This window comes from Podarcis raffonei, chromosome 1 (assembly GCF_027172205.1).
Source record: "Podarcis raffonei isolate rPodRaf1 chromosome 1, rPodRaf1.pri, whole genome shotgun sequence".
NCBI lineage: Eukaryota > Metazoa > Chordata > Lepidosauria > Squamata > Lacertidae > Podarcis > Podarcis raffonei.
The window spans coordinates 102,236,793-102,264,545 of record NC_070602.1 but is presented as its reverse complement, the minus strand read 5'-3'; the positions used below and the strand labels follow the sequence as shown (position 1 = coordinate 102,264,545).

The window sequence follows — 27,753 nt, the reverse complement described above, 5'->3', positions numbered from 1 at the left end:
GTGCCAGGGAATACAATAGTTTATAGAAGCATGCTGTAAAAAGGATAATTAGCAACTTAAGTCAGGGATAGCTAACCTGTGGCCCTACAGATGTTGTTGGAATCTATCAGCCCTGTCAGCATAGTTAGGGCCAACAGGAACTCTAATTGATCATCACCTGGAAGGACCACAGGTTCCCCATCCCTGACTTAAGGCCTGGGTTATAGCGCAATGAATGTTCAGCTACTATAATTTGTTGGATGGGATCCATATGCTTTTCATTTCTTTACAGGGGTATCGCACAATTCAAATACTCAAGCTGCATGTTACAAATATAATGAGCACTTATTGGACAGTTCCTGTGACTTCACAGCTCTACAAGTCCCATTCCACCCAACTCCTACATACAAAAATGCAATATGGTTTGGTTTTTTAAGTTGTTGTTGGCTGTGCTCCATCAGCATCAAACAACTCACTCAGCTTCTTCGCTACCATTTCAAGAGCATCAATGGGATTTAAACGCACACACATTTGCTTGCTGGTTGTATGCTCCCCTGTTAGCAATGTCTGGACAACATCTAGTAGATAAAGTAAACCTCAGCATACCAACCCCCTGCACTCCTGTGCAGCAAACCTATCCTTCCTTTTAATTATGTGAGCATGGAATAATCTGCAACTGGTAAGGTTAGTACAAATAACTACCAAGAATATAATACAATGGTTTAAAAAAATACACATTTGGTAGGGAAGCTATTCCACCGTACGGCAAACAGAACAGACTTCTTAATGCACACGTGTGCCTTTGACATGTTGTTCAAAAGTACAAAGCAGCATTACAAGTGCACCTTGTCATGACTTTGAGAAGTATTATTGGTGAGAAACTGATCTCACAATTGTATTGTACAATGTTACCTTCATTTCCTCTGCATCCTGCAGCAAGGTTAAATGCTCCTTCTCTTTATCTTTGAAACTGACTTCATGCATTTTTTCTGTTAAAACAAAAATTAAAGCTGAGCAACTCCTGTTTGATTTTATGCGGTTTAAACAAGATAACATTCAGGGCCCTAAACAATCTACCTCTTCAAGCAGAAGACACCACTTCACATACTTCTATCTCTTGGCATTTGGACTTGTTTACAATGGCAACAAAACCTAAGGGAATCCATTTCCCGCATTAACAGCTGCTTCATTGGAACAAGCTACATTTAGCCTATGATTTCCAAGAGGTGCTTTTGGGGTGGGGGGAATGGGCACCATACCCAGTCCCATCTGTCTACTAAAATAGCATATTGTACGTGCTAAGACCTTTTTCTTTTTTTCTTTTCTTTTTTTTGCTACAGCCTGCTCATCCCAGTCACTGCTAATTCAGAGCATAGCAGTCCTTCCTTAGGGCCAATTTCCAAGACTAATTCAGAATGCCAGGAACACTATTTAGTTGCAGATCCATGGAGATTTCAGCACATGAATGCAAATCAGCACTGGAGGATAGGATATAAATCTGGGGTGGGAAGCCTGTGACTTTCCAGATGTTGCTGGCCTACAACTTCCATCACCCCTGAGCATTGGCCATGCTTGGGGGGGGGGCTGGTTGAGGTTCAAGTCTATAACAATATATGGAGAGCCACGGGTTCCATACTCCTGATATAAATCTTAGAAGTCTACTCAGTCTCTGGCAGCCCCACAAAGCTGCCAGGAGAAGGTTGAGTTTTGAATCACACTGCACTGCACGAACCACACAAGATTCTCACATGTTGAATCAGATGATAATGGATGCTTATGCAGCACATTTATTCTGCACTGGGGGGGGGGGAATCAGATCAAATAAGACATTGCAAATGAAGAAGAAGAAGAAGAAGAAGAAGAAGAAGAAGAAGAAGAAGAAGAGGAGGAGGAGGAGGAGGAGGAGGAGGAGGAGGAGGAGGAGGAGTAGTTTGGATTTGATATCCCGCTTTATCGAAGGAGTCTCAAAGCAGCTAACAATCTCCTTTCCCTTCCTCCCCCACAACAAACACTCTGTGAGGGGAGTGGGGCTGAGAGACTTCAGAGAAGTGTGACTAGCCCAAGGTGACCCAGCAGCTGCATGTGGAGGAGCGGAGACACGAACACGGTTCCCCAGATTACGAGTCCACCGCTCTTAACCACTACAGCACACTGGCTCCGAAGAAGCATTGCTCCACCCAGATCAGACATGTCATTAGCCTTAACCAGTCTGAAATGCTATTTGAGTCCTCAGCAATGAGGAGGGTGGTTGTCCTTATTCCTGCCCAAAACATGATAATAGAGGCTCTTCCTATCCGAGTCAGATAGATATCTTTATTCAGGGAAGTTAACTGTACAGGCTCTGAAGCAGGCGCAGTGTAGGACTCAAGAGTTCAGGAGCTAGGCAGGAAGTTCAGGAATGGATGGAAGCAACAGAGATGTCTCCACATCACTCCAGCCAGGCTTTTAAAGATGAGGCATGGTGATCTTACGCAGGAGACCCTCTTGCCTCACAGATGTGTCTACTTCATAGGGGCACATCCCATCTGGACGGGTGAATCTATTCGCATCTATGGAGGCAATGCCTGGTCCTCAGAGGCGATGCCGCATCTCGCCTTCTGACTCCTTTGTTCATCTCCCTCTCAGCCATCCTCAGCAGCCGGTTGATGTTCTCTACTCCACAGGATAGGCGGAAAGGGGAGAACCTACATCCCGCATTCCCTTCCTCCTGCTTCTTCCTCATCCAACTGAGCCTGCCAATCCATGTCCAATCCCAGTGGAGCTGTAGGGCTCATTACAGTGGTAGGAAAGAAGGTAACTGCAATAGAAAAAGCCTCACCAAAATTCAGCATCTCCTGAGAAAAGCAGAAGAAAGCCCAAGGTCACAGACATTAAAAGCGCTGTTGTACCACATTAACTATTATGGCTTCCTCAAACAATCCTAGGAACTGCAGTTTGTTAAGGGTGCTTAGAGTTGCTAGGAGACCCCTCACAGAGCTACAATTCCCAGTTCCATTAACAAGCTGCATCTCCTTGGATTGGGGAGGGGGAAGCCATGACAGTTTAAGTGGTGGAAGAAAACTTTAAATGTACGGTGCAGATGTGACCCAAGAGGGCTGTTTTCAGCTCAGAAGAGGCAAAACATAAAACTGGGAACGCTTGAAAATATTGTACCTTGAGCACGCAATTTGGCCAACTCCTCATTAAGTGAATCCTGTGACTCTTCTAGCTGCCTTCGTTTATGCTCCATGTTCTGCATGTAGTCTGTGAGAGACTTTATCTTTGCTTCATGCTTTGAAAGATGTAAGCGAGAAAAAATATATATTTAATATGCACAGAGGCAAATTAATTGGACTGGTTAGTGGGTGGAGGAAGTGGGGGATAAAAAGAGAAAGCACTCTAATAACCTGAGAGATAAGGAGTTGACAAGCGGCAAGTTCCCTCTCGCTGGCATTCATCTTCCTGTTGGAGTCTATCTGGGCACTCTCCAGCTGCTTGCTACGGTTCACCAGAGATTTCACCTCGGACTTCATCTTACTGATGTAGAGCCTTGCCATGGTGAACTCCTCCTCAATCACTCCATTCACATCTGCTAACTGAACACCCAAAACAGTTGCATGGTGAAGATGTACCAGTAAATTCAATTTGTTACTACCGAGTTGCTCAACTCTGTTGGCATTAGGCAATGGAGATCAGCCCGGTTTGTACTGGTCTTCCCTTACTGCCAGTGATGCTGAGGTTCTGGAATGCCTTCCCAATAGAGGCTCACCTTGCTCAGTTCTAGATGCCAAATTTAAGGTATTAAAATCTATTATGTATTTTAAATGGCAACCAGCAGAGTTGTTGTTGTTGTTTTGAAGCATTATATATATTCTAAAGTTTTAAAGTTGGAAAGAAAGAAGCTTGGGAAATTGTCACCATCCAGCTCCCATAGAGGCCCCTCTGTCCCCCAACTGCCATCACAGGGACATCTGAAGGACCATTTTGCCCTCAGGCGACTGAGAAGCAGTAACAGCTTGTCCTAAAGACACAAGTTGCCTTTTCCATTACATTGTAGCTTCTTCCCCCCCCCCCAAAAAAACCAATACTTATTGTTTAATAATCTTATGTAAACTGCTTTGTAAGGTTTGACTGAAAAGTGGTATATAGATAGTGTTGATAAATAAATACTTCATTTACCAGAAGACGCAATAGGTATTATGGTAAAGGTAATGGTAAAAGACCCCTGGACAGTTAGGTCAAGTCAAAGGCAACTATGGGGTGCAGCCTTCATCTCGCTTCAGGCCGAGGGAGTTGGCATTTGTCCATAGACAGCTTTCCGGGTCATGTGGCCAGCATGACTAAACCACTTCTGGTGCAATGGGACACCGTGACGAGTGCCAGAGCACACAGAAATGCCGTTTACCTTCCCGCCACAGTGGTACCTATTTATCTACTTGCACTGGCATGCTTTCGAACTGCTAGGTTGGCAGAAGCTGGGATAGAGCAACGGGAGCTCACCCCGTTGCACGGATTTGAACCGCAACCTTCCAATCAGCAAGCCCAAGAGGCTCAGTGGTTTAGACCACAGCGCCACCAGCTCCCCTTAACAATAGGAATTATAATAGATTGCTGGATACCCTGCTTTTTATTTAGATCAATGTAGACAATATTCAAAATCTAGAAATCCCATCCAGAAATGCTTGGACTTGCCATGCAGAAGTTTCTCAGCTCACAGTAGTTTCCCCATGAACCTCCAAGTATTTCATATGTTTATGGGTTCAACTTTTAAATGAAAGGACCTATCAGCAATTCCAGCCCTTTGGATACACAAACTGGCTGGCAAAATGAATTGGGAAAAGCTCACTTGTTCATGAGTTTCATGAACATAGTAAGAGAAACAAGCTTTGCAGTCCAGCCTGCCAATGAAGTTAGATAATCCCATTTAAGATTTTAAAAAATTCAACTTACTGTTTTAACGTCATTAGTACCAATGATTCCTCCAATCTCGCCAAGGTCCTTAAGCAGTAAATTCAAGATCTCAGTAGCTCTCTTCTTCTGATGGTTACTGAGTTCTTGCAACTGTCCCAACTCTCTCTGTGTAGTTGTTAGGGCAGACTGCAAAATAATGAACAGCAGTGAAGACTTCACACTTGTTGCAGCAATTGTACATTTCTGAGGTTAAGCTGGTGTTTGCTGCATTAAAAGTTTGTGTTCCTGAACACCCAAGGATAAAAACGAAGGAATCACAGCCAATCTGTGTAGCTGTGCCATCCTCAATAATGAATTAAACACAGACACTAAAATACTTTATACTGGTACCACCAGAAATTCCTGTATGGTTCTGTAAGTAGTCTGTTCCAAATCCTATTAAGTACCAATACAGAGATTCGATAGGGAATTGTACACTAGAATTTGAACATGTGGACTCTACACAAGAATATGTCTTTGTACATAAAATGTCTGTTTACACACAGCCTCAGCATTTCCCACAGTTCAAATATCCCAGGTTTCCCTTAAAGTGTGAAAGTTTCCCTTTGAGTATGAAAACTACTCAAATCAGAGTATGCCCCTGCTGGCTTCTAAGTAGTAGCTAGAGGTAAAATCACTAGAGATAAATCAGAATGGACCAAGTGGGAGGTGGGTGAGGGTACCTCATTGCTTATGTTTAGTCTAAGTTAAGGGTTGGTGGCAAAATCCTTACAGAAAACAAGAAGCAGCAACCAAGAGAGCTTTTAAGAATGTCATGAACACAAATAAACTGGAAGAACTGCAATGTGTACAGTGGTGCCTCGCAAGATGAAAATAATCCGTTCCGCGAGTCTCTTCGTCTAGCGGTTTTCTCGTCTTGCGAAGCAACCCTATTAGCGGCTTAGCGGCTTAGCGGCTATTAAAGGCTTAGCGGCTAAAAGGCTCTTAGCGGCTTAGCGGCTTAGAAAAAGGGGGGAGCGGAAAAAAATCACAAGACTCGCAAGACGTTTTCGTCTTGCAAAGCAAGCCCATAGGGAAAATCGTCTTGCGAAGCAACTCAAAAACGGAAAACCCTTTCGTCTAGCGGGTTTTTCGTCTTGCGAGGCATTCGTCTTGCGGGGCACCACTGTATTATAGCAATAAGATTGCTCTTTCAATCTCAGACCCTACATCTTCACTGCTGAGTGACATGCCATTGGTCTCCCTTTCACAGCTACATCATGAAGACCAGGCATTGAGCTTGCTTTTTTTTTTAATAACAGTGTAAGCAAGCTACTCTTAATTTCTCTTGAGATTGTATTCTTTCAGCAAAAACCATTCAATGGTAACAGGAAAACTTCCCTCTTCCATTTGCCTATCCACCCTGTTTCAGCTAATGTTCTTCCAATTAAAATCTGCACAACGTAACTGCTCCCCGGTGTCCATATGCAGAGGAATGGTACTCTGCCTTCTCATATATCTGTCATACATAAATGAACAAAATGTAAAAATGGATGCACCAATGTTTTTATTATTATTATTATTATTATTTCCCTACTCTTAATTCTGCAACTGCACACAATATGTGTTTCTGTGGCATTCTCCGATATGTTGTTCACTACCTTGAACACCATCAATAGTAGAAGTTTGCAAAAGATGTAATTAAAAAATATGGTTTTACCCTTAGCACCTGAAACAGGTCACTACTTTGGAGTATAGCTAATCCTCATAATCTCATTCGTACTTATTATAATCCTTTTCCCTCATTACCTAAATGGGGAACAAAGATTTGAGACACACTGGCTTAATTGCCTATTGAGTCTCTGGCCAAGCTGGAATATGAGCACAGCAATTTATAGGACTACTGCACTGGCTCTTGATGTGGATGTGAAAAGATTGCCAGAAGCTAAAGAAGCAATGTATACAAGGGAAAGAGATCGAGACATTAAAAAAAACAACCACATAAATCAAGACTTGAAGGTATTTTAGTGAACTTTGTGGTGGCAATAGCACTCTACCTCGGTCTACCTCAGAATATAACAGCATGAAGTGCAGACAAATGTGAACATGAACTGGGTGAAAGCTTACACATACTTACCTAACAATAGGGGCCACTGGACTCAGTAGTATGCACTGCTGAGTAAACGTTAATAAAATAAAGCTGCACATCTTATGTTTGAACAGCTAGTTTTAGAAATCCACAGCTTCTCTTGAAATTAGGAAGATATCATTGTTGATTCTAGAATGCATTTCCAGGATGATGTACATGTAGACACGCATGCACATGCACACGCACACATGCACACACACAGAGAAGGATTGTTCTTACTGTTTTCTGTGCAAGTTCGTCAGCTAGCTGTTCATTAGCTCTCAGCTTGTCCTCCACTTCCTGTGACTTCTGGTCATAATTAACAGCCAGTTCCTCCAGAGCCTGAAGAACTTCTTTCACTTCCTCTTTCGCAGCTTCATTTTCAATCTGGAGACGAGTGAGTTCCTCTTGGATCTTCTCATAATCTCTCCTAGTGGAAGCCAAAAGCTACAAAGAGATGGAAACATTAAGATTGTGTAACTCTTGGGTTAAAAGGAGGACCATTATGACATAGGCAATGTGAGTGAAAACGGCATAAACCAGACATTGGAAATAGAATTGGAAACAGGAGATGTTTGTGGGGGTGGGAAGGAATCGCTGAAACATCTCAGTGAGAGCAGAAGAGAAGCAGGGCTTGTTAACTGCCCCAACTCTTCTGAATCTTCCATTTGGCCATTATTAATAGAATAAATTATAACATGCTTAAGAGTAACAAACTGTAATTCAGGGTTTAGAAGAATTCTAGTATACTGCATGATACTCCACAACAACAGAAGCAAGAATGTTGCTTTCTCACACATAACAGTACAAGAGTGGGCTGAAAAAATCTTTTTATTTACGAATTATATTTCTCTGCAGCCCCATAACTCAGGTTCTCTGGGCAGCATACATAAAAACCAACAAGAATAGATAATTGGTCCACCAACTCAATGTGATGCCCTCCAGACATTGTTCATCAACACTCCCATCAACCCCACTAAGCCAAATCCAACTTTCCCCACTTCCCAACTGATCACACCCTTCTGATTAATCCCTACACTAAGATCAATCTTCAGCACTTTAGAAGCACCCAGTCAGAAGCTTTTAGCCTGCCCACCCCTGTGGAAAGCCAACACTTCCTCCATAATTCAAAAGGTTATGGTCTAATAAAAAAGATGGGAGACGTTTGTAAAAGGCCTTTCGGACATAATTTGTTCATTATGTGTTGAACCATGTATTTTTGTGAATGTGCATCTAACCTGTGAACACAATACCTCCTTATATTTTCGCCTACTCGTCAACACATGAGACGCTTGTTATAGAAAGCCATGGAGTCTACGAGCATTTAGACCACGGGCTATGCTAGAAGGAGGTAAAGATAAGCCTACGAATTTGTATTAATCCTATCTGAACTTATAGAAAGTGGCATTTCTGGGATAGTAGGCCATATATTCCAGTTACAAAGCTTAAAAATGTTTCAATAAGCTATCCTTGCAAAATGGGAAGATATCAAAAGAATTAATCAGCACAATGTTAAATATCTGTCCAAAATAAGGGTTAGAACTGTGATCACGCCAAGTGAACATGACAGACTAAAAAGCAGACCACATCAACATATCCATTACATCTAGCTTCTACATATACACAAAACTTTAGCCCGCATGGTTTAGCAATTTAAAAAATGAAGGCATTCACATTCAACATACGGTCTATTTAGTCCCAGCAAATGATTTTGTGATGCACAAAAAAGTTAATCAGTGGGACTAGAATGTGAAAGATATTAGAACAGCATGTTCCCCTTTTTGTAACACTTATGCTAGCAATGAATCTGCTAGCTTAATCAGCCAGAAATAAGTGTGCTGGCTAATTAAGGAAAGCCATCATTAAGGCAGACACCCTGAAGCCCATCTATCACTGAGCTCATCACAAAGAACGGCAGAAAGCACTAGAGAATACAGTAAACAGGGAACAAAATTAAGCAAAAGCACGCTCCATTCCTAAGCAGAGAACAGAGTGCCACCTTACAAAAATTAATGGCAAAGGTTTTATGCTTTTGGTCAACAGCTGGTTTTCCTAGCAGACTGTTTGAGGAGCATAGTACAATGATGGAGAACTTGTGGCCCACCTGATGTGGTTGGACTACGAGTCCCATCATCCCTGACTACTGGTCATGCTGGCTGGGGCTGGTGGGAGTACATATCAAAGGACACAGGGTCTCTAACCCTGGTCTGGTGCATTAATTTCCACCCACCGTAGCACTGATGTCTCTAGGTTAGCAACCAGAAGGTTACATTTGGAATTTCTCAGTGGGGTCTGGATTTGACCAAGGGGTCTCCAGTGTTACTGCCTCCTATTTTTAAAGCTAGTAGCACTTTATTAGTATGGGCATCATTTTCTTTTTTAAAAAAACAAGAAAAATCTTCCAAGTCGCAGAGCAAGATGAACTGAGAAAAGGGTGAGCTTCTGCCTAATAGCAAACAAAACCATGAATAGCAAATGAAACATCAGTTGAATTAGGTTTAAAGTGAGGGTTAGGATGGTGGGGCAGGGAGAAGATATAGGGAAGTGCCCATTTTAAAAGGTCATAATAATTATTGTCACAATAATATGCTTTGGGCTAATATTTACCTCATCTTGATCCAACATCTGCTGCTTTAGTTTCTCTGCCAATTGACTCTGTTGATTGATTTCATCATCCTGCAATAGGTGAAAAAAACTATCAGGAGCTTCTTCCCCTTTTTCTACATTCGTTAAAGCTTGAAACCAACACAAAATGGATGCAATATTGGAGTGAAATAAATATTCTATAGAAAAAAGAAATATCCTTCAAAGCAGACACAAAACTGTAACTGGCTTCATCCTGCTTTCTTTAAATCACCTGCATAATGTGGTTGTAAACATTGCTTGAAATTGGAATCTGCTTCTAGTAACAGTGCCATTTTATATAAATACACTACAGATTTATAACAAAAAATTCCCTTACTTTATTAAGTGAGAATTCATGCAATAAAGCTGCTGATAGTTTAAAGCACCCAAGTTGTTTCATATAGGGTATGACATATATTATTTTCCTTTGCTGTTTGCTGTTTAAAACAAATTGTTTCCCCCTCCTTAGCAGAAGCTCTTGCTTTTGCAGAGATAAAGAGAAGCATGTGCTTCCTGTAGATTCCTGAACATTTATCCAAAATCAAGAACAAACTTCAGAGTGTTCAGTGCAATATATAATTATACCTGCGCCACGTGCCAACAAAATCACCCCCTCTCCTTTGCTCTCTTAATGGCCCATCACTTAGGTGATTAACCCAACATAGGAAGTTAGCCTGGCTTACATTTTTAACAACTGATGGACCCAGGGATTCAAGAGGGGTCTGGCACCTCCAAATCGCATAACTGTACATATGGCTGGGACAATACATTATTAGTTGTTCAAAAGTGACAGGAATGGAGTTCGGTTAACATTTTTCAACTGTAATGACCACAAAACTTGTGAGATTTTACACCACCAGTTTTCTATTTTGCACACTTCGAAGCATGTGGTGGTTTTGATGAATAAAAAACACTCTTTAAACAAAATCTACAGTAGTCGTCAAGACATAATTAAGTTGAAAGGAAATAATTTCTAAACCTTATCATCCAATTGTCTGTAGAGACTAGTAATCTCTTCATCGTATTTCCTCTTCTCCTCAGTTGTGATACTGGCAACAACAGGTGCAATATTATCAATAATGGGTGTATTGTCACATGGCTCCAAATTCTTTTGGTCCTTAGCACTGATCTGTTCATCCTCAGGAACAGCCTCTCCTGCAAACACATCTCAATACAATCAGTGATAATACAAAAAGTCCAAAAAGCAAGGAATCAATATTTAATCTTCAATGTCCTTTGGAGACTTAAATCTACAGTCCTTATAATTGAAGGCCTCCATGCCTAATGGTCTCTCAGAACCAGCTGAAATAAAAAGCAAATTAGTTTGCCTTAAGGATCATAACTACGTTGTCAGAAGTAGCGATCAGAACTACGGTGGAGTAGATATACAGAAACAGCAGAACAACATGAGGCAGCCATCCTGCCAGCCCCATGTTTCAGACCACATTTCATTATTCCTCCAAAGAACCTATACATCTGGTTACTATGAGCTATATCAAGGTAGTGACAAAAGCTCTTAAAAACAGTCATCTACTCTGCAATGTTAACATTGAGTATATTCAAAAAGTCTCACGGTGAAACCTTTTCTCCGTACTAAAGTCTCTGCCCCACCATCATACAAACAGGGGCAGCACAAAAAAATAACTGCAGTAGCAAGCATGCCCGATTATGATGAATGGCAACTCACTTGGAAAGAAAGCATACTTGTGTTCAAAAATCCAATATTTTAAGTCAAGTGCTAAATCACAAGTGCATATTACAACTAAGAATTTTGTGTTTGCTTCAGTAATGAATATAATTAACCTTTAGAGTACTGACTCACTGAAAAGATCTAGAAACAGAACTGAAGGTGGTTTTTAAGGGGTCTATGATTATGAAACAAAATTTTCAATACTTTTTATAGGTTGTTTTTTTAAAATCCTCTACAGCTCTCTCTGCATTTCATAATTAAAACTGAAATTCTTTGCAGCCATCTGGAATAAGGGGGGGGGCAGGGAGTGAATCCGTTAGCATTAGCTCACTGAAGTCTGACATGATCACCACCCCCAAAATTACCTTATTTTCCTCTTATCCAGAGTGCACAGCAATAATTGCTCTTTATGTTACTATTAGCAACAGAATTGCTGTTGCCTATGTACTGAAGTTCTATCGGGGGGGGGGGGATTGTGAGTTGGAAATACTGTGGGCTGCAGCCTGTAGTGAAGGATTTAAACCTAAATGTTAAAATCCTACCTAAGAAATAGCCACTACTTCACAGTCCACACCCCAGGAAAATGTAAAACAGAATGCTTGTTTTCATTTTGAAAATGCTGAAGTCTTGGCAATCTTCTCCTGCTCTGATGCTCCAACTACCCAAGATCAAGGGCTGATTCACACAGAGAAAATGAGTGTGCGGTGAGGAAGATATTCACACATTCCCACTGGCCATGCCTGTTCAGCCTGATGTTCACATGTCGAATGGAATGTTGGAATGGGAAGAAAAAACGTTCATGGCCAATCCATTTAGCACATACCAACAATTTTGAGAAGACTGAGTAGGGAGGCACAATGCCATTCCCTCACTACTACGGGAACATAAGAAGACTGCTGGATCAGGCCAATGGCCCATCTAGTCCAGATCCGGTTCTCACAATGGCAGGCCGGATGCCTGTGGGAAACCTCAAGTAACACAGTTGAAGCCTTGCATGAACCAACCCACAGATACAAAAAGTGCAGGCTGAAAACAGAGAAAGGCCAAGCTGGTGGGGAAAGCACAGCCCTTCTGCCAATTCTAACCTTAAATGCAATTAGAAAGGTGATAGTACTTTGCACTCCACATTATCCAATATGCCGCTGCATGATTATATGGGCAGCCTCAAAAAAAACACAAAAAAAGTTATTTAGCCAATCCTGATTTATTTAAGATCCTTTATTGCTTGCTGTCTCTTTTCCTATATGCTTTTTTTTCTTCTTCTTACACATTGGGCGGAAAACCCTACCACAATCCTGTGAACCACTTTCTGCTAGGCCAACTGAAATAAGTTGGTCTATTTCCAAGGTTTCTTCTGCAATATTTCACTTACAGGCAGTTCTGGTGACACACTAGAGAAGAATGCCTGTCTCTTTACAGTTGAAGGCAGCAGTTCCGGAGGCTATGTTGCTATTTTTGAAAGCACCAGAAAAGTTAAAGAGTGGCATGTCTGTATCACTGCAAGTGTCTTGGATACAAATGCTTTCAAAGGAAAGAGGAGAACCAGGTTTAATTAAGCACAAACAGCCTCAGAATTTGTTCTAGTGTGTGCTTTCTGCTACTAAAGAAAATAAGCTGCTTATCATTTTCACAAGTTTATACAGTGGTGATCAGTAGAATGCCTTGTGGGGGGGGGATGGCTGCTTCCAATGTTAGTTTTTTAAATGGTAGAAGTGTAAAGCAAAGCTATGTCCCTGTGGTGGAATAATAATAATAATAATAATAATAATAATAATAATAATAATAATAATAATAATATTGATGTCAGGGGCTGTAGCTCCCATTAGTCCCAGCCACCATGGCCAGGGCTGTTGGGAATAGTAGCAAAACAAAATTTGGAGAGCCATACATCTCTGGTATATATTTGCAAATGTCATTATCTTTTGCCCTTTAAGCTTTCCCTGCCTATCCAAGATGTGTGCAGATGGTGGTGGCTACTCAGCAGTGAGGGGGAAAGCTCCTATTCATGCTTGAAAATAATTTACTGCTACATTGTCCTGGCAAAATTAACCTTAGCTCCTGGTATATGTAATTTCATTTTTGTTATATTTAATTATTAAACTGTAACAATATACGAGGAACCCACCCCATATGTGGCTCTTGCCTGTCATATGGCAGCACTGTGGCTGGGAAAACCCAGCCAGATGGGCGGGTATAATAAAACAAAAAGAATTTTTTTCCCCTTCACAACTGAATAACACACAACCAATATTCACATATCTGGGTTATAGGGGGGGAAAGAACTCTCTTGCAATTGAAGCCCTTCTCCCTCAACAACACATTGTATGCTACTATGGAGGCTAACATCATCAGACAAAATAAAAATAATAATGTATCTATAATATTTACAACATACAAACAATGCTTTTAGGGGAAAAGTTGTGATTTCAGATTTATTGTTGCTCAGACTGGTATTGCTCTTTTAAGTAGAGAAGCATTTGCTTCTTCTGAATTATCAATCTGTAGGTCCAATAGTTTTCTGTCCAACAGAGAAAAAGATATAAGCAGAATGACAGCATGGTGGTGAATAAAATAAAACTCATCAAGGGCAGTATCCAAGGGAAAGAAGTGCAAGGACTTTAAGCTGCACAATAGAGTTTCCCTGCCCTCAGATTTGGGGTTGTTGTGTGAGGAGATGAAGGGTACAATGCAAAGCTTAAAGTTCTTGAGCTAGTGGGACCATTCAGTTGGATACCACCCCAAGTATTTAAATTCCTACAAATGGAGTTCATTCATTAAAACCTGAACCATATGTTATACCTGCATGGAATTGTGGCATTATTTAACCATTCTGTAGACTCTCATTTCATTTCTCGGTTAGATTGCTATCCTAACTCCACTTACCAGGGAGTAAGTCCCACTCATTTCAATAGAATTAATGAGCAGACAAGCGTGTTAAGGTTACTCAAATTCAACTGTTTTCAATAGGACTTACTTCTCAATTAATAGTTTCAGAATTTTAAGTAAAGAATGCAACAGCACAATGTTCCATTTACAATTTTCCTTCCTCTCAATTGCAAGTCTATTGATGAGCAATCTCTGTGAATAATCCCATCCCTACAACACGTACACATTATCATTTTAAAGTTGGGTGTGACAGCTAGTAGCCTAAGGAAACAGGGCATAATTTGTAAATATTTCCTGCTTAGATCCCATACCCTCCAACATTCTGCCTGAAAATACAGACATTCTGTTAATATTCTAGTCAGTTAAACCAGGGCTTCCTTTTTCAGACAACAAGAGAACTCTGATGTAAAGCAAGCCAGGATTCTCCACACTATACAAGAGGAGGAGGAGAGGGAAGACCACAGGGTAGGACTGTGTGGGCCTAATGTTGGTTCCCAGCTTTATAAACCATGGTTTATGAAGCCAGCAATGTGACGTCCTGAACCAGGCCTATGTTTAGGGATGAACTGAAGTTGAATAGGTCTGTGCAGACAAACAGAAGAACATGATTCATCATTGTAACAGAGCCTTAACAGACAGTAAAGTGTATCATAATTTATTTTATTGCAACTATTTGGCTTCTTTAATTTAATACCTTAACAGCTGCCTAATAATAGACAACAGAGTTCTTTCTCACCATTTCTCCACCTGTTTAGTTCCATCTCCAGATGCTGGATAACATTCTTCAATGTCTTGTTTTTTTCCTTCTCCTTCTCATATTTTTTCTTCCATTCTTCAGCAGTCAGCTCAAGATTCACAGAGACTGTATTCTTGATGGTCTTTGCTCTGTACAGAAATACAACCACTTACCAAACAAGCACTGACATTAATCTTATTAACTTCTCTGTGGTCTGAAAGTTGTAATACTATACACACTTAGCTGGAAGTAAATTCCACTGAACTCAATGGAATGTACTTCTGGGTAGATATGTACAGGCTTGCACTGCAAAACAATAAATACAAACAGCAGCAAATGTAGAATCTTTCTCCTGGAAAATGAAATATGAGTATTTCTTTTGCATCCTTTACAGCAGGGTGAGCCACGTAAGTCTTTATTTCTGGATAACTGGTTTGTACTTCCTTCTTGAGTCTCTCTTTTCCCACTGGTCTCAGCTGGAATTTCTGTTTTTAATAAGAGAAATGACAGACTCTGTTCTGCTGATACCAAATTGCACTGTTTTTCTTTTTTCTCTCCCACCGCCTTTAAACAACCCCAGCATAGCAAGACTTAAATGTACTCATTTGATTCCAGTTTTATGGCTGACACACACATCCCTGAATTCATTATTTATGTAGCATCTATCATAGCTCTCATTAGCCAAGGCTATACCACACTATGTTGGCTCAGTCTGCTGCAAAATGGATATGACTTCCAAATGAAAATCCCATCCTTTTTAAAAAAGCTAATGCAAAAAGAAAGATCCAGTCAACAAACAAGAAAAGACAAGTGTGATGGAGACTACGCGGCCTGAATTCTGTGCATCTGAGCAATAATCTGTCACATCTGAGCTCTTTACAACCATCTTTCCCCTCTGCCCCATACCAAAACCTTTGGATACAAATACTACTAAGCTTCCAGTAGCACTACTGGGGTTTAAAGATCAGAAGTGAAGCCTCCTGAAAGGCTTTTTTAATATGTCCAGTTACATTCACTTATCTGATCTGCACATTTACTGTGAGGAAAGCTATGCACATTATCCACATCAATGCAGTCACTGGAAGATCAATAGAGCCACATCAGGCTATGAGCCAGCAAAGCACCGATGCAGAAAATTAAGCACAAAGCAAGTTCTTTTGCTGCATATGCAATTTTATTCTTGAGTGCCTTATCATGGAACTACTGCAATATCATTGTTGTCTGCTGACAGAAGATGCCAAGTCCAACCCCAGCAATGTTTTCTTATCCAGCCATAATTGGCTGGCCTCACTTCTGCCCATAACTCAGCTCCCATTCTTCTAATGAACACATTTGCTAGATTAAAGAGCCTGTGACAGAGGAGGGACACAACTGGATCCAACCCATAATCTCTCCCAAGAGACAGGTGCACCTGCTCACCTCTGCCCAAACATTAGAGTAGACTTGGTTTCTGCTTCATTGAAGATGGATGGGGAGCAACAGATGACAATGGTGGTTCTACAGTTTCCACCTAAGGAGTCCTGAAGAATCCTGGTCATCTTGCTGTCTCGATAGGGGACATGTGTTTTCTAATTAAGAAGGATGATACAGGATCAGAATACACACAATTGCTTAAAAGGGACGACAATAAGTAAAAAGTAAGTCAACCTAGAATATGTAAAACTGTTTTCATATTGCTAAGGCAGGTTCATATAATTTCTAACAGATTGCCATCTGATCCGTCACTAGTTAAATATGGAACTAAAAGCTCCTGCAGTAAAAAACAAACAAAAAAACAACTTCTTGCTAGCTGGCAAAGTGGGGGTGGGTGGGAAGGGGATAGATACCTTTTCTCCTCTGAGTTTAAGGTGAAGATCTATTATTAATTTGCACCAAGAGGTAGAGAACTGGGAAAGTAACCAAGGCATCAAACGGTCACTATTTTTTAAAAGTATGAATTACTTACAGTTCCTTCTGCTAGTGCTGAGATCACGTTGCCCAAAGCAGACAAAGACTTGTTAATATTTTTGGCTTCATCAAGAACAGAGCCCTCTGCACCCGTTTTGCTGACCTGCCAGAGAGCAGATATTGCTCAGTGAGCTCAAATTCTGATCATTGCAAAATAAGAAAAAGGTTAAACACTTGAAAGTAGCTTTACCCCATCCTGCCTGAGCCAGAGAAGTTATCAGTTTGCAAAGCTACAAAATTTTCATAACACTTGTAACAGTTATTTTCTTTGCTAATCATATATAAACACAACACACAAGTGGGGTTTTTTAATAAAAAAAAACTTTATTTCACTTATATTCAAATTTCCCTTGTAGACCTTAAAGCAGCTTTCATATGAAATCTCAGTGACCATTCTGGCCCTTTATAGAGGCAGATTTGCTTAGCTGCAACAGAATGGTGTCCTCTACTTCCAGATCATTCTCTGGCCCCTCTTGTATACAAGACGATCATGCAGTGACTTCAAAAGGACTAGTTAGGAGTTGAAATAAAGCTACCACCATCATGCACCACTAACAAATCAATAACGTTATGTAGAGTAATAAGGTACTTCTGTTACCTTTTCACTCCCAGCCAAGTCTACCAAATAAAGCTTCCCACTGAGTTTTTTTTCGGTTTCAACATTCTCTTGTTTGATATTAATTAGGAAGATGCTATGACTTCTAGAACTGTGTTCATTCATGTCTACGAAAAAGAAAATTCAGTGAGGTGTTATATAAAATATTATGCACCTCTTCAAAAACCTGTTTTGTCGTGAGGGTTGTTATTAATAACTAACGGGCTAAGACAAGCCAACAAGAAGCCCTCCAAGTTAAAACAATTTGTGACCACAAGAGAAAGTAAACAAAAGTCTGCTCCCACCAGCCACACTGTGCTACATATGGGAACGTTGTTGTGGCCAGTCCATGATGTGGGCGGGGGAACCTAACTGCTTGGAGATACCCACACACAGCACCAGTATCTGAGGAGCATAGTCACCCACGGTTATAAGCCTTGGCCATGCCCTTGACAGACTCTTTGGCCATCTTCTGGCCCACCCCTCTATTCCAGTATAGGCTCACCAGGCACTTCAGACCTGAGTACAGTGGATGCTCGGGTTGCGAATGGGATGCACGTTCACAACCCGCAGTGTTCACAACCCACAGCGGTGCGTCTGCGTATGCACAGGTTGTGATTCGGCGTATCTGCGCATGCACGACCACCGAAACCCAGAAGTAACCTGTTCCGGTACTTCCGGGTTTCGGCGGGTCCGTAACCCAAAATAATGCAACCTGAAGCGTCTGTTACTCAAGGTATGACCGTAGTAATTTTTTGCCTGCCTGCAACTTAGTCAAGCAGGTCCCTTCACCTACTCTGTATTGGATTTCGGGGAGTTTAGGGGTCAGTGCTGTTAAATAGAATGACTTGGTTTTGTGGTTAACTTGGCACTGTCAACAGGGAGCTGCTGGAAAGGTTAAGGTCACATAAGGTAATAACTGAGCACCCTTAGGCACCTTTGAAGGTGAAGAGCATTTCCAGAGCTCAACCGCTCTGAGTTGTGGGGCCCTCAGCCTGGATATGGAATATTCTTGAAGTTCACCTGCCCAGAGTTGTGGGGCCCAGCAGGGGATGGGGCAGCAAGGCCTTGGAATTGGCAGGGTTGGGTTTTCCCAAGGATGAACCTAAGCTAGCTTCCCATTCTTCTAATTCCCCCTGCAAATATTATATGGAAAATGTGACCCTAGTTCAAGTCATCACTTGCGTCTTGCCTTTTTATTCCTGGGTCCGGTCACAACAACCAAGTGTGAGATATTGTAAGACCATTTTGAATAAACTAAAGGCTTTTCTGCAGTGGGAAGTACAGTTGTACCTCGGGTTAAGAACTTAATTCGTTCCAGAGGTCCATTCTTAACCTGAAACTGTTCTTAACCTGAAGCACTACTTTAGCTAATGGGGCCTCCTGCTGCCGCTGCACCGCCGCTGCACGATTTCTGTTCTCATCCTGAAGCAAAGTTCTTAACCTGAGGTACTATTTCTGGGTTAGCAGAGTCTGTAACCTGAAGCGAATGTAACCCGAGGTACCACTGTATGTCCATGAGACATCTAAAGCAGATCACAGCTTATTCACCCTTTTTGGAGGACAAACTAAAAACAATTTAGACCATGGGTGACAAGATATCAAAATAGATTGCAACCAGAAAGAAAAACATAATGCAAATCAAAGAAAGTAACAAGTGGAGGCTTAAAGTCCTGAAAGCTAACTTTAGAAAAAATAATAACGTGGGAACCTTGTGAAATTAAGTCTTCTCTGTTCTACTGATAGTGAACCACAAATGGTTCTACAAACACTTATGTATCAAAAAACCCCATTCTACACTAATTAAGGCACAAAGCTGTGCAGTCATCAGAATGATGAGGCTATCTCCCATTACACTGAGCACATTTAAAGAAAAAAAAACCCACAAAGTTTAATGGTGGCTAAATTCCACTCATTGTACTAGAGGCTTTATGACTATGCTAGGCAACATGATTATTGCTCTTTGCATTAAATCTGAGCAACATTGTTTGCCTTATAGTTCACAAAAACAACTGCCACATATTTGCAAACACTTGAGTTTGGCTACATTTTACACAAGTTATAAATGTGAATACTCATGGTTGCTAAATAACACAAAAAGTTACAGGATTTTTCATTTTTTAAAAAAAAAATCTATCATTTATCAACAACAAGGTAGGAATTCATTCGGTATATTGTAAATTTAAAGACCTAAAATATTATCTCTCGTGAAAATGTTAATCATAATTTTCAAAATGCCTTTCAAGTTGCAAAAATAGTAATATATTTTACCATTATGCATTAGGACCTCCAGCATAAGAAAGCTGAGTAAAATCAAAGAGACTAATCACATATTAATTGTACCTTTTTTGCATTATAGCAGGCAGTGATGCAACAACATTGACTGGAACTTTAGCATGGTGTTGGTTGCAGTTAGTTAAAACCTAATTACAGGGTTAAAGGTAAAGGTAAAGGTATCCCTGCCCGTACGGGCCAGTCGTGTCGGACTCTAGGGTTGTGCGCCCATCTCACTCTATAGGCTGGGGGCCAGCGCTGTCCACAGACACTTCCGGGTCACGTGGCCAGCGTGACAAGCTGCATCTGGCGAGCCAGCACAGCACACGGAAACGCCGTTTACCTTCCCGCTAGTAAGCGGTCCCTATTTATCTACTTGCACCTGGGGGTGCTTTTGAACTGCTAGGTTGGCAGGCACTGGGACCGAGCAACGGGAGCGCACCCCGCCATGGGGATTCGAACCACCGACCTGATGATCGGCAAGTCCTAGGCGCTGAGGTTTTACCCACAGCGCCACCCGCGTCCCATAATTACAGGGTTAGCAGTACATAATTACAGGGTTAGCAGTACATAAATGCTTACTTGTAACAGCTACATGGCGGTTTGTTTTCCCCTCATCAATTACATCCATAACTTCTTCAGGACTAGAGACAAACCTTTCTGTGCAGCCCTAGAAATTCAAATTCAGCACTTGTGAGATAAAGAGAATTCGGGAGAGGTAAGGAACTTGTACCAATAGTCAATATACTTGGCCCAAATCAAGGCCAAAATTCTGTCCTCAAATTTATGTTGGACACAACCATAGAAAACATACCAGATAACAACAGAAGAGCAGTTTCTACAGTGCAATTTAATACGCAGTTCCAGAAGGCTAACAGACTGAGTTCTGAATAATAAAGATTGAAAAAGACCTTTACTTCCCTGACACCTGGAACATGAACCTAAAAACACCATTCCCTTCTATGAATATTGAGAATAAAATACTTCTTTCTAGTGTCTTCCATATTTATTAAATATTAATATTAAATGCAAATGTTTCATTTCAATAGGATGACTAACAAAACAAAACCATTTAAAAGGGAGGAAAATGAAGCAAAAATTACAAAAGTCCATTAATATTTCAGAAAAGCATTACTTGAATTTTTATGGTTAGAATTCTCGGTTGATGAGAAATTATTCCCTTCCATTCTCTAGTGTAAGAGAGGCTTACTGAAGTACTGTTAAAGATAACATTCAGAGCAGCACAAGAAAAAAAAAATGTTTCTACGTAATTGAATCTGAATATCCACTGTACCACAAAAAAACAGCAAATTATTTTGTGACAATTGCTTGGGTGATGTGTGTGTGTTTGTATGTGTATGAGAAAAGTTGTCAAAATTTACCCACACAAGGTATTTTCTCAGGAAATAAAAAAAATCCACTGGGAACATAAATGATTGCAGTCTTTTTTTATTTTACCATATTTTGAGGGGTTCATTTAGGTGGCTGGTATTTGAATGAGTCATATTCTGAATAGACCAATAGACTAATTAAGTAAGTCATGACTTAGCTGGATACCACCTAGAATTTCTTACCCACTGATTTTCTTTTTGGTAATATGTATGTTTTGTTGGCTCCAGTAGTTAAATAATGGTATGACTGCTTTTATGGCCTCGATTCTATACATGGGGTTGTGCCCCAAGTTGCTGCTCCACTCACATAGCAGACTTTCACTTGCATGACAGAACTCATCTCCTAAGCTCACCCCATGCACCCTCAGAATCTGCTCCAAAGGGTTGGGGAATTCTCTGGAGCAGATCTGGTGAGAGAGGGGTGCAGGAAGAGGAGAGAAAGCTGCTTGCACTGTATTGGAATCATCTACAGGTGAAACTCAGAAAATTAGAATATCGTGGAAAAGTTCATTTATTTCAGTAATTCAACTTAAAAGGTGAAACTAATATATGAGATAGACTCATGACATACAAAGCGAGATATGTCAAGCCTTTATTTATAATTGTGATGATCATGGCGTACAGCTGATGAAAACCCCAAATTAGCAATCTCAGAAAATTAGAATACGAAATGAAATCAGCAAAACAAAGACTGCATATAGAGCAATATTGGACCTCTGAGAAGTAGAACCGTGCATATGTACTCAGTACTTGGTTTGGGCCTCTTTTTCATCAATTATTGCCTCAATGCGGTGTGGCATGGATGCTATCAGCCTGTGGCACTGCTGAGGTGTTATGGAAGACCAGGAAGCTTCAATAGCAGCCTTCAGTTCTTCTGCATTGCTCGGTCTTATGTCTCTCATCTTTCTCTTGGCAATGACCCATAGATTCTCTATGGGGTTCAGGTCAGGCAAGTTTGCCGGCCAATCAAGCACAGTAATCCCATGGGCATTGAACCAGGTTACTGAAATAAATGAACTTTTCCACAATATTCTAATTTTCCAAGTTTCACCTGTATGTATTCTGTAATTTTTTTATTTAGTGCTATCCACAGTTTTTGTCAAGCTATCTTGATGGTGTCTGAAAAAGGTGGCATGCAAATTTTAAAAATAAAGCACATTCATGTGATCACACAAACCATTTTCAATCATTAGACCAGAACAATTTCTAAAGGTTTTTCTGTATCTAAAGGAATGTTTTTTACCTTGACATATGGAACTCTGTTCTTGTCTTCATGAACTGCAAGGTTTGTCTTTGAAACTAAAAGGAGGAAAAGTCATCAAGAATCACTGATGAAGAAAGTGCACAAATTTGATGAGCCACAAGAATAATCTGAATGACACAAGCAGATCCTTCCATGGAGGAAAGCAGCAATTTAATCTACATAAGAGTTAGCCACATGATGTACTTAAGAGTATACAATGTCATTGCTTAGTTCTACATTAAACGACAAGACATGAGACTCAACTAAACTCCCCAAAAAAGCAATGCTGACACACATACTTTACTCTGACTTGCTCATGAATAACATACATCACAAAAAAGTTGGGAGCTTTAATGTATGTCTGCAGTGCAATTTCTCCCAAATGGTTTAACCAAGATAAATCTACTTGGTCAATGCACAAAATCATCTTTTTGATTCAGGACCAAAGTGATAATGGTGCCACTTCAGCCCAGTTCACAGGTCACATTTTCATTCCAGCAAACTACGTTCCCATCATCAAATGCTTTGTTGAAGACTTCTCGTTTGTTCTATGGCCTTTTAAATGTGTTTGTGGAAATGAGGTTGCTGGTTTGTTTGTTTTTTATTATGCATTTTGTGTTTTCATTCTGTATTTTTATGTTGGGGACCACCCACCCTGTAATCTTTGGAGGAAGGGTGGTATACAAATTTTAATTAATAAATAAATTCTTAAACCAAAGCTCACCATGACTCTGAAACCAAGCAACAGTATATAGTCATGGTTTGCAATCCTGGTTTGTAGAACATGGTCAACTTGTATGTTCCCAGTTCAGGTGTTTCCATTGTTGTTGTTGTTTTGTATTGCATTGTATTGTACTGTAGGTTTTCAGTTTTGTTTGTTACATATACATACTGTATTTGCTATTTTGTTAATTGCTTGGAGAATGTGAAATAAATAAAAGTGTAATGGCAAAGAAAGCTCATGACAGCATGAGCTTGTTGTTTGCTCCCAGTCCAACAAACTATAATTTTTTGGACCACATGCACTAGGCCTTACTGTACAAAGTACTTCAAACCAAAATATTAAGGATGCTTCAACTGTTTCAGCTCTTTTATTCTTCAAAGCTCTCTGGCTTGTTAAATATACACAGGTATAACATGATTCTCAATTCATAAGATACCTTTTTTAAAAACGAAAACAAAATATTAAGAGCATTCCCAGCAATTTTTTTTTAAAGTATGAAAAATAGTGGGAGATTATTGCTTCAACCACTATTAAGACCAGGAAAAAGAAACCCAACAACCCTTGAAAGCCCAGGAAGTCTGGTGGGAAGGGGACATGGATGCAAACATGACACTCTGCTCTCCAAAATTGTAAGACAGTTTCCCAACTGTTATAGGTTATCTGCCCCCGTTCTCTTCCTGTAAGTAGTGCTTTGTTTACAGAAGTCTAAATATCGGGCAATTGACTACAGTCTCTGGGCATTTCAAAAACTGGATATGGACAACCCAACCAGCCTTTGCTTCTGGATGTACTTCTGGGAGGTACTTCTATAGTACACTTTATCTTTTAATCAGGGATGCCTTAATGAACTACATAAAGGTGGCTAGCCTGTGGCCCTCCAGATGATGGCCAACTGAAAGTCCTATCATTTCTGACCACTGCACCATGTTGGCTTAAGCTGGTCCAACATTGCATCTGAAGAACTACAACTCCTATCAGTTCCAGCCAGAATGTCCAATGGCCAGGGCTAATATGGTGTAGTGGTTAAGAGCAGTGGACTCGTAATCTGGTGAACCGGGTTCGATTCCCCGCTCCTCCACATGCAGCTGCTGGGTGACCTTGGGCTAGTCACACTTCTCTGAAGTCTCTCAGCCTCACTCACCTCAGAGTGTTTGTTGTGGGGGAGGAAGGGAAAGGAGATTGTTAGCCGCTTTGAGACTCCTTAGGGTAGTGATAAAGCGGGATATCAAATCCAAACTCTTCTTCTCTTATAGAATTTGTAGCCAGCAACCTTTGGAGCACCAAAGGTTTAGTTCCACACCCTCCACTTTAAATGGGTGATATAGTCTATTAACCCAAATTTTATGAGAAAACAGTCTTATCAGACCTTAATGTCTGCACTGTATGAATATTACTCCAGGAAATGCACACATCCAAATGTCCAGGGTTCAGTCCTTGACCTGAAAACCATTTTATTTTTTAAAGATAAAATATACTCATTTTGGTAATTACAACTACAGTAAAAAGGAGAGAGAGAGATGCTGCTTTACTTACCATCCAGCAAATCCCTTATTTTGTCCAAGTAAATCTCAAAGTAGGAAACCTAAAGAAATGAAAAACACTAATTTAACAAGTTTTCAAGTTTTCAATTTGGGTTCTTGCAAAAAGGTCAAATCTGTTGCAAACAACCATTTTATGCTGTCTATGCATATTACTTTTGTTGTGTATTCTCTGCCAGAGTTGGATTTACTTATTACATTTGTATTGTGTAAAGGCTGAAACAAGAGTCAGTCAAAGAATATTTGCACAATCCACAGGCTAGCTAAATGTGGGGGGGTAAGTGGATTACTTGAAGAACTACTGAAATCACTTCTAATTATTTGAGGCGGGGCAAGGAATTAAGAAAGTAAAATCCAAGTAAAATCCAAGGATACTGAGAGTATCCAAGGATATCAAAGAGTAACAGACTCAGGAGATTAAAAAATCCCAGTAATTTCAATGGAAATGAAAGGTATTTAGGATCACTAGTGGTAGGGCGGAAGCACAGGTTAATTAAAACAGACTCCATGAGTGGCACATTATTAGAACAGAGTGTTTATACCTTAAAAGTGGACTGATGGGGTTAAAAAATAATCTTTGTAGGGCTGAAAATTGACTTGATTCAGTTCTAAAAGAATTTCCTTCAGGCAATGCATGAAAAGGTGTCTTCCCTACTAGCATACTTATATAGTCCAGAAGAGCTATTGAACTTACTTGTAAAAATTCATCACGCAGGACTCTAATTTCAGTGCCACAAAACTTGTAAACTAATATAGCCATTCCACTGCATGCCACAACGCATTATCTCTAACTGAATCTTCTTATATGTCTCCTCATACATATTTCTTTCCCTTCTCATCTTTTTCTAATATGGCAAAAACAATGGATAGCTGTTTTCTTGTGAGCAAATGGCACTGATTGAGATGAATGCACAGTGCCTCAAGTTTAGACTCCTATGTTTTTGTTTCTGTCCATGAATGAGAAGCATCCAAGACTGTACTGCAGTCTAGATACGTTTTGTCTTACTTTCGCAGCTTGCTAAGGAACAAATATGTACAACTTCCCATTTGTTTCCCAAGCAACCATAACATGAATCAGTCACTTATGCTTATTAAACTAAATACAAACATGCTCCATCTTAATGTTTGACTGGGTATTAAGCTACAGTCCATCTGAGAGCTTTTGTTTGCTTGTTTCCATCATTAAATATTAAATATTTGATGCTGGACTCTCAGAACATGAGCTACTCAGGCAGAACACTTTTGCTATTGATGTAATGATGGCTTTAATTGACTAGTTCTCACTGCTCACTGAAGCCAGACTACAAAGTAGCCTTATTGCATTAAAAGAAAAAAACCATGCTTACCAATACTGACAAGCACCATAGTGACTAACTTCTAAGCTAACCCAGTTTTAATTGAGGAGAGGGGCTGAGGACTGGGTACATTTGAAGTGTTGACAAATTTTTTAATCACCCCTGGTGCAGCATGACCATTTTGCTTGCACTTCATTCATTTCTTCTTCTTTTTTCTGCCACCAGGAGTATACCAGGAGTACAAAGGTGATAAATTACTGAAATCAAAGGTTCTCTCTCTCTCTCTCTCTCTCTCTCTCTCTCTCTCACACACACACACACACACACACACACACACCACTATCGATATGAAAGCTGAGCATTTCTATATGAGGATGCTCCACTATCCTTTTGAATTTTACAACTGTATTATAGATTTACATTGATTCAGATGTTTGTTGGTATAAAACATAGCTTATTTCCCCTTCTTGGCAGCCCTGATAGCTTGACTTAGAGGGAACTCACTCTGCAGAATCTGAAATCAACAGGGATTTTTATTCAAGTAATTACAGAAGGAAGGGTACCACCTGACCTAAATCATCATCACATAACTCTGAATAACACTCCATTTACATTCATGCCAGAGCTACAAATCAAACTTTTCCCTTCAAAAAAGATCACTATCCTTACAAAAATAATAATAAGTAAAATAAGATACCGTATTTTTCGCTCTGTAACACGCACCCGACCATAACACGCACGTAGTTTTTAGAGGAGGAAAATCCGTAGGCATGCCACCCGTGGGCATTCCCTCCATAACACGCACAGACATTTCCCCTTACTTTTTAGGAGGAAAAAAGTGAGTGTTATGGTGCAAAAAATACGGTACTTTGCTTATTTCTGAGAGGGTACTCAGGACATACTTCCACAAGGAAACAGTAGGAGAAAAGACACCCAAATATGGGGCATACTGAATGGTAGAGCTAAGCCTATAATCGTCATTCTATTTACCTCCAATGTTCAACATGCGCTGAATTAAATCCCCCCCCCGTTGTGTATGTGGAGTGCATTTCGCCCATGTCTTAGTTAAAAATAAGCATGTCTCTGCAAGACTCAACATATTAATAGAAACATTCTAATGCTTGAGCAAGCTTTGACAGTAGCAACATTTTATCAGAAAGCCATGTAGCTGTTTGATGGAATTCCCCTCTCCATGTCCAGAATGCCTGCCATTTCCAAATGGCACCTCTCTTGCGTAATCAGCTTCCACAATTTGTTCAATGCCATTCAAATACATTTGCTGTCACAGCAGTACAAAACAGTAGTTGAGTAGGCTAATTTTAAGTATTCATCTTCTCCTTTTTTTGTGCACTCATGAAGGGAAGGAAAACTACTTCCTTACATGTCTAACGTTAGACAATGACTGAAGAGATCTTATATTCAAATTTTGCAGGGTTTTTTAAATTCCAAAAGAGATCTAAACTCGTCAATCCAAGAAGTACTAGCCACATAAACAAGTAAAGTTCTGTGTCATTATAGATAGAGAAGACTATGACCAATGTGGTGATTTAAAACGACAACACAACACTATATGCAGCATCTGGGGAGTGATGGTGCCAACAATTGAGTGGCAGGTGCATACAAGATCTTTGCAAGCAGCAGTGATGCGCAGCACCTGCGTCTGCAAGAATCTATAGCCTGGAACAGATGGAGTCTGGTATGCTAGCAAGCTGGATGTTGTTAGCATTAATCAGGATTTGCAAACCAAATATTTGGATTTGGTATCCCGCTTTATCACTACCCTAAGGAGTCTCAAAGCGGCTAACAATCTCCTTTCCCTTCCTCCCCCACAAC

At 40.3% G+C, this 27,753-nt stretch overlaps 1 protein-coding gene across 2 annotated transcripts in view; it reads right to left on the bottom strand.

Moving 5' to 3' along the window:
* Nucleotides 1–27,753, bottom strand: part of KIF5C (kinesin family member 5C) — a 77,314-nt gene that overhangs the window by 17,434 nt on the left and 32,127 nt on the right. For both annotated transcript variants that reach the window (XM_053406254.1, XM_053406242.1), the window contains exons 5-18: nucleotides 24,621–24,669; nucleotides 22,364–22,419; nucleotides 20,312–20,399; nucleotides 17,459–17,583; nucleotides 16,859–16,963; nucleotides 16,333–16,481; nucleotides 14,914–15,062; nucleotides 10,581–10,756; nucleotides 9,584–9,652; nucleotides 7,217–7,423; nucleotides 4,909–5,055; nucleotides 3,366–3,554; nucleotides 3,133–3,250; nucleotides 892–968 (exon numbers count right to left, since the gene is read on the bottom strand). In XM_053406254.1, coding sequence (XP_053262229.1) covers nucleotides 892–968; nucleotides 3,133–3,250; nucleotides 3,366–3,554; nucleotides 4,909–5,055; nucleotides 7,217–7,423; nucleotides 9,584–9,652; nucleotides 10,581–10,756; nucleotides 14,914–15,062; nucleotides 16,333–16,481; nucleotides 16,859–16,963; nucleotides 17,459–17,583; nucleotides 20,312–20,399; nucleotides 22,364–22,419; nucleotides 24,621–24,669 — 1,704 coding nt within the window. The remainder of the gene's footprint in view (nucleotides 1–891; nucleotides 969–3,132; nucleotides 3,251–3,365; nucleotides 3,555–4,908; nucleotides 5,056–7,216; nucleotides 7,424–9,583; nucleotides 9,653–10,580; nucleotides 10,757–14,913; nucleotides 15,063–16,332; nucleotides 16,482–16,858; nucleotides 16,964–17,458; nucleotides 17,584–20,311; nucleotides 20,400–22,363; nucleotides 22,420–24,620; nucleotides 24,670–27,753) is intronic.